Consider the following 16,072-nt stretch of genomic DNA (forward strand, 5'->3'; position numbering starts at 1 on the left):
ATTTTAGAAATCTTTTGAAATCCTTATAAATTCTTTGAAATATTTATGAAATTTTTCTAAAATCTTATGGCTTAATTTAAAATCATTTAAATATTTGAGATATTTTGAAATCTTCTAAGCAAATATGAAATATTTTACAATCTTTAAAATGTTTTGAAATCTTTATGAAAATTTTAGGAAATCTTTGAAATCTTTGCGAAATCTTTTGTATTTATTTGAAATCTTAAAAATATTTAAAATCCATGAAGCCTTTGTCAAACGTTTCGAAATATTTTGAAACCTTTGAAATCTTTGTGAAATATTTCTTTAATCTTTGTTTGTGACATTTTTTTGAAATCTGGTGTAATATAACCCCTCTGAAATTTTTGACATTTTTAGAAATATTTTTAAACCCTTATGAATTCTTTGGAATATTTACTAAAGCTTTCGAAAATCTTTTGGATTAATTTAAAATCATTAACATATTTGAAATCTTTGTGAAATCTTTTGAAATCTTCATTAAATTTTTATCAAATTTTTTGAAATATTTGTGAAATCTTTAGAATTTATTTTAAAAAATCTTAAAAATATTTGCAATCCTTGAATTCTTTGTAAAATATTTTTTTATGTTTAAAATATTTGTGAAAACTTTTGTATTTATTTGAAATCTTAAAAATACTTGAAATCCTTGAAATCTTTGTGAAATGTTTTGAAATCCTTATGAAATCTTTGAAATATTTGTGAAATATTTCCTTAATCTTTGCTTGTGAAATGTTTTTGAAATCTGGTGTAATACAACCTTTCTGAAATCTTTGACACTTTTAGAAATCTTTTTAAATCCTTATGAATTCTTTGGAATATTTACGAAATCTTTCTAAAAGCTTTTGGATTAATGTTAAATTATTAAAATATTTGAAATCTTTGTGAAATCTTTTGAAATCTTCTAAACAAATTTGAAAGAATTTAAAATCTTTAAAATGTTTTAGAATCCTTATGAAATTTCCGGGAAATCTTAAAAATATTTGAAATTCTTGAAATATTTTGAAATCCTTACGAATTCTTTGAAATTTTTGAAAATTTGTTCTTTCTTGGCTTTTTCCTTGTTTTTTTTTTTCGATTCATAATTTATCTCTTTTGGTAATTTTTTTTTATAAATACAAACTATGTTTGATTTCAAATAAAAAACTTTTTCGATTTAAATAAAATCAACTATTATATTTCCATGTATTTTGTACAAAACTAAATTATTTTATTTGGTTAAAAAATTAACTATTTGTTCAAAATTCATATTTTTGATTTGAAAATACAACTCTTCTGTAGAAAATTGGTCTATTTGGCTTAAAACTGCAAAAATTCAGTGAACATTTTTTTCATTCTTGTTTTAAAATTTGATTTTTTTTTTCAAGATTGATCTCTTTTAGTACACAAATTTAATTTATTTTAATTGAAAAATACACTATTTTCTTCAAAACAAAATTTTTTTTTATTTAATTCAACTGTGTTTGATTTCAATCAAAATCTTTTGTTTTTTTTTACAAAATTACCTGAAAGTGGGATTAAAAAACATAGTAGCGCCGTTGAAAAAAATGTCAAAAAATTTCAAAAGTAGCCAGAGTCTATTTAAAATTCAAAAGATATTTTTTCTTCTAATTATAAATTTTGAGATGATACAAAACTTACATACGGTGACACGCAGCAGCTGCACTAACATTCAGTAGAGGAAAGACATACATGATGAATCTCAATTCCTTGTGAGGTAGAAATGAGAATAAAAGGACGAATGTTATCCCAGGAACAGTGAGCGCTCTTACTCTTGCGTCCCAATACAATCCAAAAGGAATTAGAACGTAGGAACAAAATAATCCTCGGGGAAGTGCTGAGTAGAAATACCACAGGAAGGGAGAAGTCTGTTTTTTTTACGTTAAGAAAAGTCGGATATTTGTAAAATTATTGAAAATTAACAATCAGGGTTGCTACAAAATCCCAATTTCGAAATTTCCTGACTTTTGGATTATGAATTTTTCATTTTCACTTACCGGCTTATGTATAAATTTATTTTAAACAGAGTTAATTGAAAGAAAAAAAATTTTGAATTAAAAAATGTATGATCAACCAAAAAAAAAAAAAAGGATTTCTTAAGAAAATTGTTAAATTTGCAATGAAAGTGATGAATCTTCGATAAAAAAATTGATTTTTAACAAAATGTCTAATAGTTGATATTTTTATAATTTTTTTTTTTATTTTCAATAAAAAACATTTGAATTTAACCAAAAAATAAGCATTTTCAATAATTTAGTTAAATCATGAACTATTGCAGGCTAATAATCAAACCAAAACGACGAATTTTCAATCAAGAAAGATTTCTCATTCAATAAAGAAAAAATCTTTCAATATGTAGAATTTGCAAGCCAAAAAGTCGAATTTTCTGCAAAGCAGTTGAGTTCTCGATCAGAATATATAAATTTTTAACAAAAATTTTGAATATTGAACCCAAAATTATTGATTTTTTTGATCAAAATAATTAAATTTTCCACCCAAAAAACACGAGCATTCGATAAAATAAATGATTTTTCAACTAAAAAAGACACATTTTTAAGTAAAAAATGAAATAGTTACAATTTCAGTTCAAAAATTTATTTATAATAAATTTATAACGACATTTTAACTGAAAAAGATAAATTTTCGAGCAAGTAGATTAATATTCTACTACAAAAGATGAATTTTCAACAGAATACATACATTTTCAACCCAAAAAAACACGATTTTTCAATAAATGAAATGATTTACCTGCTAAAAAAGGTACATTTTCATGCAAAGATGGAACACTTACAATATTAGTTAAAAAATTTATTTTCAACTTCAAAAATACTATTTTTTAACAATGAAATCAATTTTCCCGTAAAAGGATGAATGTTTAAATTAAATAAATGAATTTTTAATCCAAAAGATGAATTTTTCTACAAAAAAATACAAACTTTTAACAAAATAAATGACGTTTTAACTAAAAAATATCAATTTTCAAGCAAAGTACAGGATTTTTCAACAAAAAAAGATCAGTTTCCACCAACAATGGAATATTTACATTTTCAGTTTAAAAAATTTATTGTTTACCAGAAAAAAAAGATTTTTCAACAAAATAGTTACATTTTTAACTAAAGAAATTAATTTTAAAAAAATTACATGAATTTTTAATTAAAAAAGATACAAAAATAGAATAGGTAAATTTGTAGTACAAAGTTCATTTGTATCCAATTAAAAAAGAATTATCAACAAAATAGTTAAGTTTTTAATAAAAGAAAAATTAATCTTAATTAATCAATTTAAATTTATTCTCTCTTAATTTTGAAGAAAATAAATGAGTTTTCACCTGAAAAACTTAAATTTTCAACCAAGAAGATTAATATTTTACTAGTAAACATTAATTTTCAACAGACTACATACATTTTCAACCCAAAAAACACGATTTTTCAACAAAATAAATGATTTTCCTACTAAAAAAGGTACATTATCAAGCAAAGATAGAACAGATACAGATAGAACTGTTCAAATGTTAGAAAAATAACTTTTTAACCAAAAAGATCAAATTGATTAAAAAATCAATTTTAAACAAAATGCTTTAATTTTCAAGTAAAGCACTGGATTTTTCAACGAAAAAAGATCAATTTCCACCAACAATGGAATAGTTACATTTTCAGTTTAAATAATTCATTTTTAACCAATTAAAAAAGAATCTTCAACAAAATATTTACATATTCAACAAATAAAAAACGGTTTTAAATCAAGATGTTGATAATTATTAAAAAAACGAGTTTTCAACAAAGTAGTTTACCTTTTAGTCAAACAATTATTATATTTATATATATATATATATATATAAACAATTTATCGACAAAATAGTAAAGTTTTTAAACAAAGAAATTAACTTTCAATAAAATAAATACATACATTTTCAACTCCCAAAAAAAGACGAGTTAAAAAAAATGATTTTCTTACTAAAAAGGATACATGTTATAACAAAAATAAAATAGTTCAAATGTTCGTAAGATAAATTTTCAATCGAAAACATTAATTTTATATTAAAAAAGAAACAATTACAAAAAAATTTCAACAAAAGATATAAATTTTACACTAAAGAAGATACATTTTCGACCAATTATAGAAGTTAAATTGTCAGTTTAAAACAATAATCTTCAGTAAACAAAAAACGAATTTTTAACAAAATAGTTACATTATCAAACAAATGAAAGAAATTTCCAACAAAATAGTTTAATTTTCAACCAAACAGATGATTTTTTAACCAAGAAGGTGAAGTTTCTATCAAAAAAGATCATTTTTCGACAAAAAATTGAATGGTGAATCTGCGATAAAAAAATACCATCCAAAAATACAATAAATAAAATGTTAAAAAATAAATTTTCAACAAAAAAAAAACAAGACTTTTGAACAAAATATTTAAATTTTTAATGAAATAAATTTATTAACCAAAAATAGACTAGTTAAATTTTTAGTAAAAAAAAGGGCAAACAAGTACAATAAATTTTCAACAAAATAGTTAATTTTCAAATCGAACAGATGAATTTTCAATCAAAAAGATTAAATTTCTATCGAAAAACATATTTTTGACAAAAAGTGGAATAGTTAAATTTTCAGTTATAAAAAATTAATGTTCATAAAAATAAACTAATTTAGATCGAAGAAATGAATTTATAAACGAAAAGATCAATTTTCAACAACAAAATAATACATTTTTAAGAAAACAGTTCCAAAAAGATTTTAATTTCAAACCAAAACCAGTTGAGCTTAATTTAAAAAAGACTAATTTTCAACAAAATACTTGAATCCTACAACAAAAAATATTAATTTTTAACCAAAACGAGGGTGGCCGTTTTAATCGACGAAATAAATTCTCGGTTATTTCTCGGGTTTTAGCGGTTGGCAAACATTTTTCACGGTCAATAAAATTTAAAAAAATGAAACACTAAAGCTACAAAATTTTTCACTTGAGGTAATAAAAACGGAGCTTTAAATCAAAGCACTTGTTAAAAGCACTTGTTAAATTTTGAACTTTTAAAATTGAAATTCAAAAGTTTTTAATTACAAAATTTTGTATTCAAATGCTCAATAATTTACGCGTAAAAAATTGAAGGAAATAATATTTTTCAATATAAAAAAATATAAATCCACGTTATCATTTTTAATGCTCTAAATGAAAAATCAATCAAGGAACTTACAAATTTTCAAAATTATATAATTTTAAGGAATTTTAAGGTAGAAACATCAAATATTAAAAAATTGAACAAATATTAACAGAACACTTCTTAAATTAGAAATTCAATTATTTTCTTTATAAATAGTTTAAACATCCTCGGAAAGCTTCAAAATTTTATTTCAAAATCTTGAGAAATCTAGAAGTTGTTTTAAATTTGAAATTATTTTGGAATTTTTTTCGGAACTTCTAAATATCTGTCAAAATTAATTGAATTTTTTCTAAAATTTTCAGGAAATCCTGAAAATTAAAAAAAATTTCTTTACAATTTGGATGTATAAATAACAATTGAACATTTATTATTTGTAAGTGAAATTCGTGTTATTTTAAGATATACGTAGAAGTTTTGAAAAGATTAAAACTTAATGTAAAACTAGAATTGATAGCCTAATATTAAACAAAATAAAAATTTTTGCAGATGTCAAACAAAAAAATTAGATTTTTTCAAGAATTGTGAAAGGCTTCAAAAGAATAAAAACATTTTCTTAAGATTCATAGGAAAATTAAAAATATCTTTTCTTTAAAAAAATTTATTTTAAGAAATATTTTTAAAATTTTGCAAGGATTTAAACCAAATTTTTAAAAAAGATTCTAGAAGATTTTAAGAAAACTTTTTACAATTTGCATGATAATTTTTTATCTTCTTAAAACCCCTAAATATTTCTTAAAATTACTCAAATTTTTTCTACAAATGTTCATTTGTAAATTATACATCAAAATTTAAAATTTTCACTTAAAAACTAAGCATTTTTTATATACAAAAATTAAAATTCTAACGTTCACTGTTTAAAGGCTCTTTGAAATTTTAACGATTCCAGGTTTTCTATGTCAAACAATTCAGTTAAAGATTTTTTACTTTTAAATATTTGGTTTCAATTTACTTGCCTTAAATAAAAATTCAAATATTGCTAAACAATCAATAATTAATCTTTCTTTTTCATTAAAATTTCCAAATTGAATGGGCTAAAAATTGAATATTTTAGACTGAAATAATATTTTTAATTTAATTAAAATCTTTTAATTAAGAATATATTATTATGAAGTAATTTTAAGTTGAAAATAGTTTATAAACTTTCAGTGACACGTTCACATTTGTTTGATGACTAAGACTTTCAAATTGAAACCGTTTAAGTTTAAACTTTCAAATTTGAAAATTCTTAAATTTCGAACTGGTTTAAAATCGTTTTGTCAAATCATTTTTTTTTTTTCATTTTTTTATTACTTAGAGTAGAGATAAATTAAAAAATGTATTTATTTATTAAATAAAAATGTTTTTATCCAAAGTTTTCAACATCAAAGGCTTTTATTTTTTATTTGTTCAAGTCTTTAAGAAAGCATTTAAAAATTCTTTAAATTAAAACTGTAAGCTTCGAAATAAAAATGTTTAAAGTAAAAAAATTTCGAATTACGCATTATAAGCTAAATAAAAGCATAATTGAAAAACATAACAATTCCACTACTTACATAAAAACTGCTAAAATTGAACGTGGTCAGATTTTTCTTCTACAAATTTGTAAAATTTCCGGTAAAAAAAATGCACTGTCATTTCCCGGGTTTTCCACCCGGAAAATAGATGACTTTTTAACCCATAGACGAATTATCAATAAAACAATTAAATTTTCAATAAAAAAATTGAATTTTCAACCATTAAGAATTACTTTTTAACTAAACTGTTGAATTTGTAATAAAATAATAAAATTAACTTCAACTTCAGTCTATCGAAAATTCCTTCACTCTGTCTGGTGATTTAGACTTTCCCTAAAAAGTTTGAAATTCCCTGACTTTTTCTGACTTTCTGAAATTTTCTGACCTGTAGCAACCCTGATAATGAAGAAAAAACCAAATATTTTCGAAAAGTGATAACAAATGTTTAGGAATATTTTCATAAAGGATACACCCCACTCGCTGCTTTTGTTCAGAACCGTATTGAAGTAAAAAACTTCTCCTTCTGGCCACAAAATTCGATTCCAGAAGATCGAGTCGACAGTTATTGTAAGGCCCAAGAAAAATATTCCAGACGGTATTGCGATTTTGAGGAAACTGCAAAATTGAAAGTCGCTTTAAAAAAAAATTATAATATTCAATTTTAAATAATTTTTTAGGGAAAACTCGTAATTTTTAAATCCAAGATTTAAATTTCGATTATTTAGTGGTATATTATATATACTATCAAAATAGTAATAAACTTTTTTTAATTATTATTCAAATTCCTAGATTTTAACAACAAATTAAATGTTGAATTATTTTGTTTTTAATACGCCTAATTTCTTCAATTATTCGATATTAATAACTCGTGTATATTCAGGAAAATATTATAAATACAAAATTCTTAAAAGCTTGTACCATTAAAACAGCCCCTATAAATCATTTCTTTTAGCGCCAAAACATCCCCTGAATGTTGGCAGAATTAAAAAAAATATATGTTTAGACGTCTTTCAAGTCTACCTTTTCACAAAATTTTTTATTTTACTAAATCATTTTTTAGTATTCCTCTAAAAATAAAATAGTTGATTTATTCGAAAGTAAAATAATCCATTAAAACGGTAATTTAAAGAAAATAAGCAATGGGGTGCGAAAATTGGGTTGAGAGAAATAAAATATTTTTTAATAAAAATGGGACGACTAGAATCTTGAAAAATAAAATTTTCGGCACTGTAAAATTTACGCATAATAAAATTTTTGAATGATAAAAATCCGGAATTTTTATAATATAACCGAATTTGAAATTTTCAGAATAATCAAATTCCCGATGGAAAATTACCTAATTGTAAAATATCGGAACTAAAAAATTCCTGAATTTAAACAAATAAATTTACCTATACATTTTTTTTATTAGAAATACAAAATCCAGATATTTTTATTTAAAAACTATATTAAAAATTTTTTTAATGAAGGGATTATAATTTATTATTATATATTTCAAATGTTTTATTATAAATAAATGTTAAATAAATATTAATAAATATAATATTATAAATCAAATATAAATATTTTTTTATTGTGACAAAAATCTGAGTGGTATATTTCGTTAAAAATTAATCCATTTATCAATCAATTTATCAATTTGGGGATTTAAACTAAAGTGATTTTTGTTTTGATTTAAATTCGAGTTCAGTGAAAATTTACTGAAAATTATTTTTATGTTTAAAGGGATCAGAAGGTGTTCTAGTCAAACTCTAACAAAAATTCCTGAAAATTCCAGGTTATTTCCAAGCATAAGTAAGGGATCGTACAAAAAAGGCTTGATTTTTTTAAAATGTCTTCCCCAAATTTTTTTTAATTTTTGTGCCAAAATGTACCCTGAACTAAAAAAAAATTTTTTTAAATGGATTTTATATCCTTGAGAGGCTACGTTTTCACGAAAATAGCTCATTATGCTTTAATTGTGGTTGTTAAAGGCTTATTTGACATTGGAATAAATTTATTGATTAATTTTTAACGAAATATACCACTCAGATTTTTGTCACAATAAAAAAATATTTATATTTTATTTATAATATTATATTTATTAATATTTATTTAACATTTATTTATAATGAAACATTTGAAATATATAATAATAAATTATAATCCCTTCATTAAAAAACATTTAAAATATATTTTTAAAATAAAAATATCTGGATTTTGTATTTCTAATAAAAAAAAAAATGTATAGCAAAATTTATCTGTTTCAATTCAGGAATTTTCTAGTTCCGATATTTTACAATTACGTAATTTTCTGCCGGGAATTTTATTATTCTGGTAATTTCAAATTCGGTTATATTATAAGCAATCCGGAATGTTATTATTCGAAAATTTTATTATGCGTAAATTTTACAGTGCCGAAAATTTTATTTTTCAAGATTCTAGTCGTCCCATTTTTATTAAAAAATATTTTATTTCTCTCAACCCAATTTTCATACCCCATTGCTTATTTTATTTAAATGACCGTTTTAATGGATTATTTTACTTGCAAATAAATCAACTATTTTATTTTTAGAAAAATACTAAATAATAATTTAGTAAAAAAAAAATTTTGTGAAAAAGTAGAGTTGGAAGACGTCTAAACATATATTTTTTTTAATTCTGCCAACATTCAGGGAATATTTTGACGCCAAAAGAAATAATTTATAGGGGCTGTTTTAATGGTACAAGCTTTTAAGAATTTTGTATTTATAATATTTTCCTGAATATACACGAATTATTAATGTCGAATGATTTAACAAATTAGGCGTATTAAAAACAAAATAATTCAATATTTAATTTGTTGTTAAAATCTAGGAATTTAAATAATAATTTAAAAAAGTTTATTATTATACTTTTAAATAATCGAAATTTAAATCTTGGATTTAAAAATTACGAGTTTTCCCTAAAAAATTATTTAAAATTGAATATTATAAAGTTTTTTTCAATTAAAAGAAGTTCGCGAATTGAAAGAATTAATATACAGAGTTATGAAAAAAAGGTTTTATTTAAATAGATACATATCTAGTACTTCAAATTTACTTTTAAAAATGAAAAAGCCTATGTATTTAATTTAATATTACAATTTGAAAAATTAAGCATGCTTGAAAAAGTTTCCTAATCATTGAAATTTGAATTCTGAAACTTCAATGTTTTTTCATACTAATAAGACCCCTTATTTAAATTACTACAGTTGAAAAATTATCGAAATTTCAATCCTGAATTAAAAAATAAAGTTTTTTTTTTATCAAATTATTTTTAATTGAAGTAATATTTTAAAGATTAATTTTTTGTAATTAAAAAAATCTTGCTAGCTGAAAGGATTAGTGGGTACAATTATTTTTTTAACGACTGAAAAATCCGGAAAATAAAATTCCTGAACAATTTATAATTTATAATATTGCGGAGGTGGGAATTTCCGACCTCGGTTGAAAATAACAATAATTGAAAACAAATTTCTGGGCAAATTTTGTTTTCAATTATAGTTAATTTCAATTTAAAGAATAATTTTGGAAACTTTAAACATTAAAAATAGACTTTTTAAATTAAAACATGTTTATTGTACTTTTAATGAAAAAATAATGTTGATAAAAAATGCTATGGTTTAAATTCGGGAATTTTCTAGTTCGTATATTTTATAATTCGGTAATTTTCTGCTGGGAATTTTATTATTCGGGAATTTTCAAATTCGGTAAAATGATAAAATATCCGAAATTTTATTATTCAAGAATTTTACAGTGCCGGGAATTTTATTTTTCAAGATTTTTCAGTCGTCCTATTTTGATTAAAAAATATTTTTAAAATACCTGGGAATTGTGATTTTGGCATTCGCAATATCGTACAAGAGAAACATTCCCAAAAGCATGGCTAATTCAGCTCTGAAAATAATAATCGCAGCAGCGGAAGCTGTAATAAAAAGGACGTGCTTTTTTCTTAGCCATCCATAGAGAGCGAGAAACACTAAAACAAAATCAGATCTTATTTTGTTAAATTCAAATTCGATTATTTTTTTGATACCTCAATCCATAATGTAAATATTTTACATGCATATTATTATATTTACCTAAAGGCATTGACATTATATTCGGCAATGGTCGACTGAGATAGTACATAAAATGAAACTGAGTGACTGTAATTATTACAAACCATCTTGTAAATTTTACACCAAAGACAGATTGTAAAGCCTTTCGATAAAGGCTGAATGTTGCGATCACTGTTAATCCCAGTGCCGCTCTTACTGAAAAAATGGTAGAATTTATGTTATTTATTTAAAAAAAGTAGTAATTAAAAAAAATTCATAAAAATAATAACAAGGCCCCAAAATCTCTATCTCTATCCCAGTGCCGCTCTTACTGAAAAATTGTAGAATTTATGTTATTTATTTTTAAAAACTAGTAATTAAAAAAAAATGATAAAAATAATAACAAGGCCCCAAAATCTCTTTGGGATAAAATATATGCACCAGCGGGTATATTGAATTTGATAAAATGCCTAAGAATTCAAGTGAACTGAAAATTTATGTTTTAAAAATTAAAGTAGATTTGAAAGAATTTAAAAGAATTCAGGGTGAATTCTCACAAAAAATTCGACTTAAATTTAAACAATTCAAATGAATCGGAATAAATTTTTTGTATTGAAAAAACTCTATTGATTATAATCAAATTTGAGTGAATACAAAGAATAAATAAAAAATCATTGAATTGACTAAGTTATGACATAAGTTTAGAAAAATTAAAAAGAGCTTAGAAGAATTGGATGGATTGCCTATGAATTTTAGGGTGAGTTTTAAAGACTTAGAGATGAATTAAATAAAAACTTTGTAAAAATCCTACAAATAAGATCCTTGGAATTTTTAAAAATTGCATAAAATATTAAAAGGTCTTTAAAATCCCTGGAATCTATTGAAATCAATAAAAAATTATCGATTTTTTTTTTAATTCCCTAAAATATTCCAAACTCTTTGATATCTTTTCGAAAATTCCTGAGAATCTTTTAAAACACTCTAAAACATTTGAAATCAAGTTAAAATACTAAAATAAATTCTAAAGTTCTTTGTAATCTTTGAAAATAACCTAACATATTTCAAATATCTTTAAATCCCTGGAAATTTTGTAAATCTCTTGAAAATGCTAAAGAACTAAAAACATACCATAAAATATTTTACATCTTTTGACAATTTTATCAATTAATCTTAAGGACCAATTAAATAAAAACTTTTAAAAATGAAAAAAAAATCACTGAATTAAGTCAAACTGAGTACATTTAGAAGAATTTAAATAAATAAAAAAAACTCAAAATAATTTCAAAGAATTCACAGGGTGGTCGCTTTAATCACAAAGAAATTCACCAGTCATTTCCCCGTTCTCAAACATTTTTCACGGTCAATAAAATTAAAAAATTCGAACTCTGAAGCTTTAAAACTTTAAAGCTTTACTTTTTTGCTTTAAAATGAAAACTTCTCAGTTTAAAAGTTAAATTATTGTTATTTTAAATAGTTTAAAAAGTCTTGAGTAGCTTCAAAATTGTATTTTAAAACCTTGAAACATTACATGTCTTACATTTATTCAAATTTTTTATTATTTTTGAAAATTTCTCCAAACTTCTGAACATCTTTTAAAATGATTCGAATTCTTCATAATTTCTTTTTTAAATCCTGCAAAATAAAAAAATATTTTCTAGAAATCTTCCAGATTCATTTTTGACAATTTTGGAAATCGTTTTAAATATTCTCTTTAAATTAATTTAAAAAAATAAAAAGTCATTTTGAATTTTCCTAGGAATCTTGAGAAAAGGTTTTTTATTCTGGTGAAGCCTTTCATAATTCTTAGAGAGCTTCTAAATATCTCTTTAGCTTACTAAAAATTTTTCTAGGAATTATAGATGTTCAATGTTTATTATACATCAAAATTCAACAACTTTACTTGTAAATTGAATTTTTTCAAATAGAATAATAAAATTGTAAAGTTCGAAATTTAGTTTTGAATATTTGATTTATAATTAACGATTTTATAAGAAAAATCAAATATCCCCAATATATTATGTAATTTTTATTTTCCTAACTTAAAAAATTTCAAAATTTAAATTTTCTAATTTTTAGACTAGAAAAATATTTGAAAAATCTTTAATTATGAATATATTATTTTAAAGTTATTTAAAAATTGAAAATAGTTTATAAAGTTTCAATCGGGCGTTAAATTTGTTTAGCTACTCAGACATTTAATTTTATTATTTACATTCATATTTGAAAAACTAAAAAGGTTTTTTTTTAATCAAAAATGTTAAATTTACAATGCTACTAATTGTTAATTTTTAACTTTTTAAAACTGCATTTTAAAATTCTTTAAATAAAAAATGTGCGCTTAAAAATTAAAATCTAAAATAAAAAATTTGTAAGTGGAAGATTTTTTATTTACGCATTGTAAACTGAATGATATCATAAATGAAAAAGATAAAAATTCAACTGATTATTTAAAAAACTGTGTAATTCAAAATTTACGGTTAAAATACCTTAAAAGCTTTTAAAAAAGCCATTAAAATAATTGAAATAATCGGAAACCTTATAAAATCACCAGAAATATTTTTAAATGTTTTAAAACCTTATAGGTCCTTTAAAATTGTTCCAAATCTTCCGAAATTCTAAAAAAAATCTCCTGGAATATTTTAAATACTTCAAAATCTTTTAAAAACGCTTGAAGCTTGAAAATTCCTTAGAATTTTTTAAATTATCCTAAAATCCTAAAAATCTCTTCAGATTTTTGAAACCTATAAAAAATCTTTCGGAATCTTTAAAAATACCCTGACATATTTCAAAATAATTCAAGAAAATTCAGGAATAGGTACAGAATATATAAATATTAAATAGTTATTAACTAACGAATTATTTATTGAAAAAAGTGAATATATTTACTTTATTTTTAAAAAATTAACAAATTCTGCTAATAAATTTGTTTTCTATTTTTTCCAAAATGATTGACTGCAATCAGGGTACTATAGGTACCAAATACTGAAAATAGGTATTTTAGGGACCTAAACTGAATATAGGGTAAAATAGGGGTTTGTGAGGCCTGTTAATAAATAAAATTGTATTAAATTTTTAAAAATTTAAATATTCGGCAAGAACCTACCAATATATTGTGAATAAAATTTATTAACACTGAAGTGCTTGATTGCTGCAACTGCAGGTGAAGCAATGGCTGATATTGCTAAAGGTCCCAAAAATGTTCTCGGCACGACTCCAGGAAATTCATGATGGTCGTACTATAGTGAAAAAAATTTCACATTTCACAAACTTCGATCTCAGAAATATTAATCTACTTTGAGATCAAACGTTTTCAGAACATTTTTTGCAGAATTTACAAATTATATTTGTAACAAAAATATAATTTTGTAAGATTGTTTTATTTTAAGTAATTGAGACTGCAAACCTTTAAATTATAGATCATATAAAATTCAAAGTCTCTCAGCTTTAAATAGTTTTTATGAATAATAGTGTAAGGATTTTAATTACACGTACGCTGAATTTCAAAGTTTTATTTTAGTGAGGGAGCATTCATTGATCATGTATAGAGTTCTTAAAATCCCGAGAATTTAAGTTCAGGTTATATAACCGAGAATATGACAGAATTTAAGATAATTTAAGAATTTTATGATTTTTAACAATATTTGTATTGTTCAGGTTATATCAACGGTAGAATATAAATTATTTTCTAGGTCAGACATATTCAGAAATTATACTGTTTCATATACAAATTAAAAATTTTCAAACGTATTAATTTATTTCAAACAAAAAAAAAAAGTTTTTTTCTACTTTAAAAGATACCTCTTTAACAAAATACTGGAATTTTCAACAAAATAATTGAATTTTTAACATAATAGTGGAATATTCAACCTAAAATGACTAATTTCCAACGAAAGTGTCATAGTTTATGTTTTAATAAAAAAAGAATGAAATTTATACAATAAAAGAAAAGAATTTTAAAACCAAAAAGACGAATTTCCAACAAATAAAGATTTTTCACTCAAAAAATAAATAAAAGTTTATCTAAATTATTGAGTCTTCAAACTAGAAGAAAAATTATCTGTATAAAAATTCAATTTTTAAACAAAAAACATGACTGTTCACCAAAAAATTAATTTTCCATGAAACTGATATCAATCTTAAAAAACGGAAAAGTTCCATTTAACCAACGAGATAACTTTTTAACTTAAAATATCAATCTTGAACAAAAAAAGCGATTTATTAAAAAAGCGGTTCAACCAAATGTTTTAAATAAATTAGTTGAATTATCAAGCAAAGAAGGACGATTTTTAACCAAAAAGTTGCATTTTCATACAAAAAATGAAATTTCTTCTATAAAACAGATGAAGTTTTAAACCAAAAAGATAAATTTTCAAAAAAATAGTTGAATTATCTGTTGAAAAAGATCTTAGCCGAGTTTTCACGATCAAACTATGAATTTTTTCAACAAGAAATAATTTCCTACCAAAAAAAATAGAATTTTCAATCCAAAACGACGAATTTTAACCAAAAAGGACGACATTAAAAAAAATTGAATTTTTGTAACAAAAAAATAAATTTCTATAAGAAAATTGAATTTTCAATCCACAAAGACGAATTTTTTCAACCAAAAAGGATGAATTTTTAACAACATAGTCAAATTCTTTACTTAATAGTTGCATTTTTATCCAAAAAAGATCAATATTGTACTAAAAAAGATGGATTTGTAACAAAAAAACCATTGTTTTTTTAATGTGGAACTTTCATCCAGAAAATATTTCAGTTCATTTTTCAACACCAAAATATCAATTTTAAACAAAAAGTAAATTTCCTACGAAATAGTTGCATTTTTATCCAAAAAATATCAATTTTGTACTAAAACAGATGAATTCGTATTAAAAAAAACCATTGTTTTTTTAAAATGGAACTTTCATCCAGAAAATATTTCAGTTCATTTTCAACACCAAAATATACATTTTAAAAAAAAAGTAAATTTTGTACGAAATAGTTGCATTTTTATCCAAAAAATATCAATTTTGTACTGAAACAAATGAATCTGTAATAAAAAAACCATTGTTTTTTTAAAGTGGAACTTTCATCCAGAAAATATTTCAGTTCACTTTCAACACCAAAATATACATTTTAAACAAGAAGTAAATTTTGTACGAAATAGTTGCATTTTTATCCAAAAAATATCAATTTTGTACTGAAACAGATGAATCTGTAATAAAAAAACAATTGTTTTTTTAAAGTGGAACTTTCATCCGGAAAATATTTCAGTTCACTTTCAACACCAAAATATACATTTTAAACAAAAAGTAAATTTTGTACGAAATAGTTGCATTTTTATCCAAAAAATATCAATTTTGTACTGAAACAGATGAATC

General features: G+C 22.5%; 1 protein-coding gene across 2 annotated transcripts in view; it reads right to left on the reverse strand.

Moving 5' to 3' along the window:
• LOC117172856 (dol-P-Man:Man(7)GlcNAc(2)-PP-Dol alpha-1,6-mannosyltransferase) overlaps window positions 1–16,072 on the reverse strand; it is a 32,703-nt gene that overhangs the window by 12,211 nt on the left and 4,420 nt on the right. For both annotated transcript variants that reach the window (XM_033361117.1, XM_033361116.1), the window contains exons 2-6: window positions 13,813–13,945; window positions 10,752–10,925; window positions 10,495–10,648; window positions 7,141–7,285; window positions 1,660–1,886 (exon numbers count right to left, since the gene is read on the reverse strand). In XM_033361117.1, coding sequence (XP_033217008.1) covers window positions 1,660–1,886; window positions 7,141–7,285; window positions 10,495–10,648; window positions 10,752–10,925; window positions 13,813–13,945 — 833 coding nt within the window. The remainder of the gene's footprint in view (window positions 1–1,659; window positions 1,887–7,140; window positions 7,286–10,494; window positions 10,649–10,751; window positions 10,926–13,812; window positions 13,946–16,072) is intronic.

This window comes from Belonocnema kinseyi, chromosome 5 (assembly GCF_010883055.1).
Source record: "Belonocnema kinseyi isolate 2016_QV_RU_SX_M_011 chromosome 5, B_treatae_v1, whole genome shotgun sequence".
Lineage (NCBI taxonomy): Eukaryota > Metazoa > Arthropoda > Insecta > Hymenoptera > Cynipidae > Belonocnema > Belonocnema kinseyi.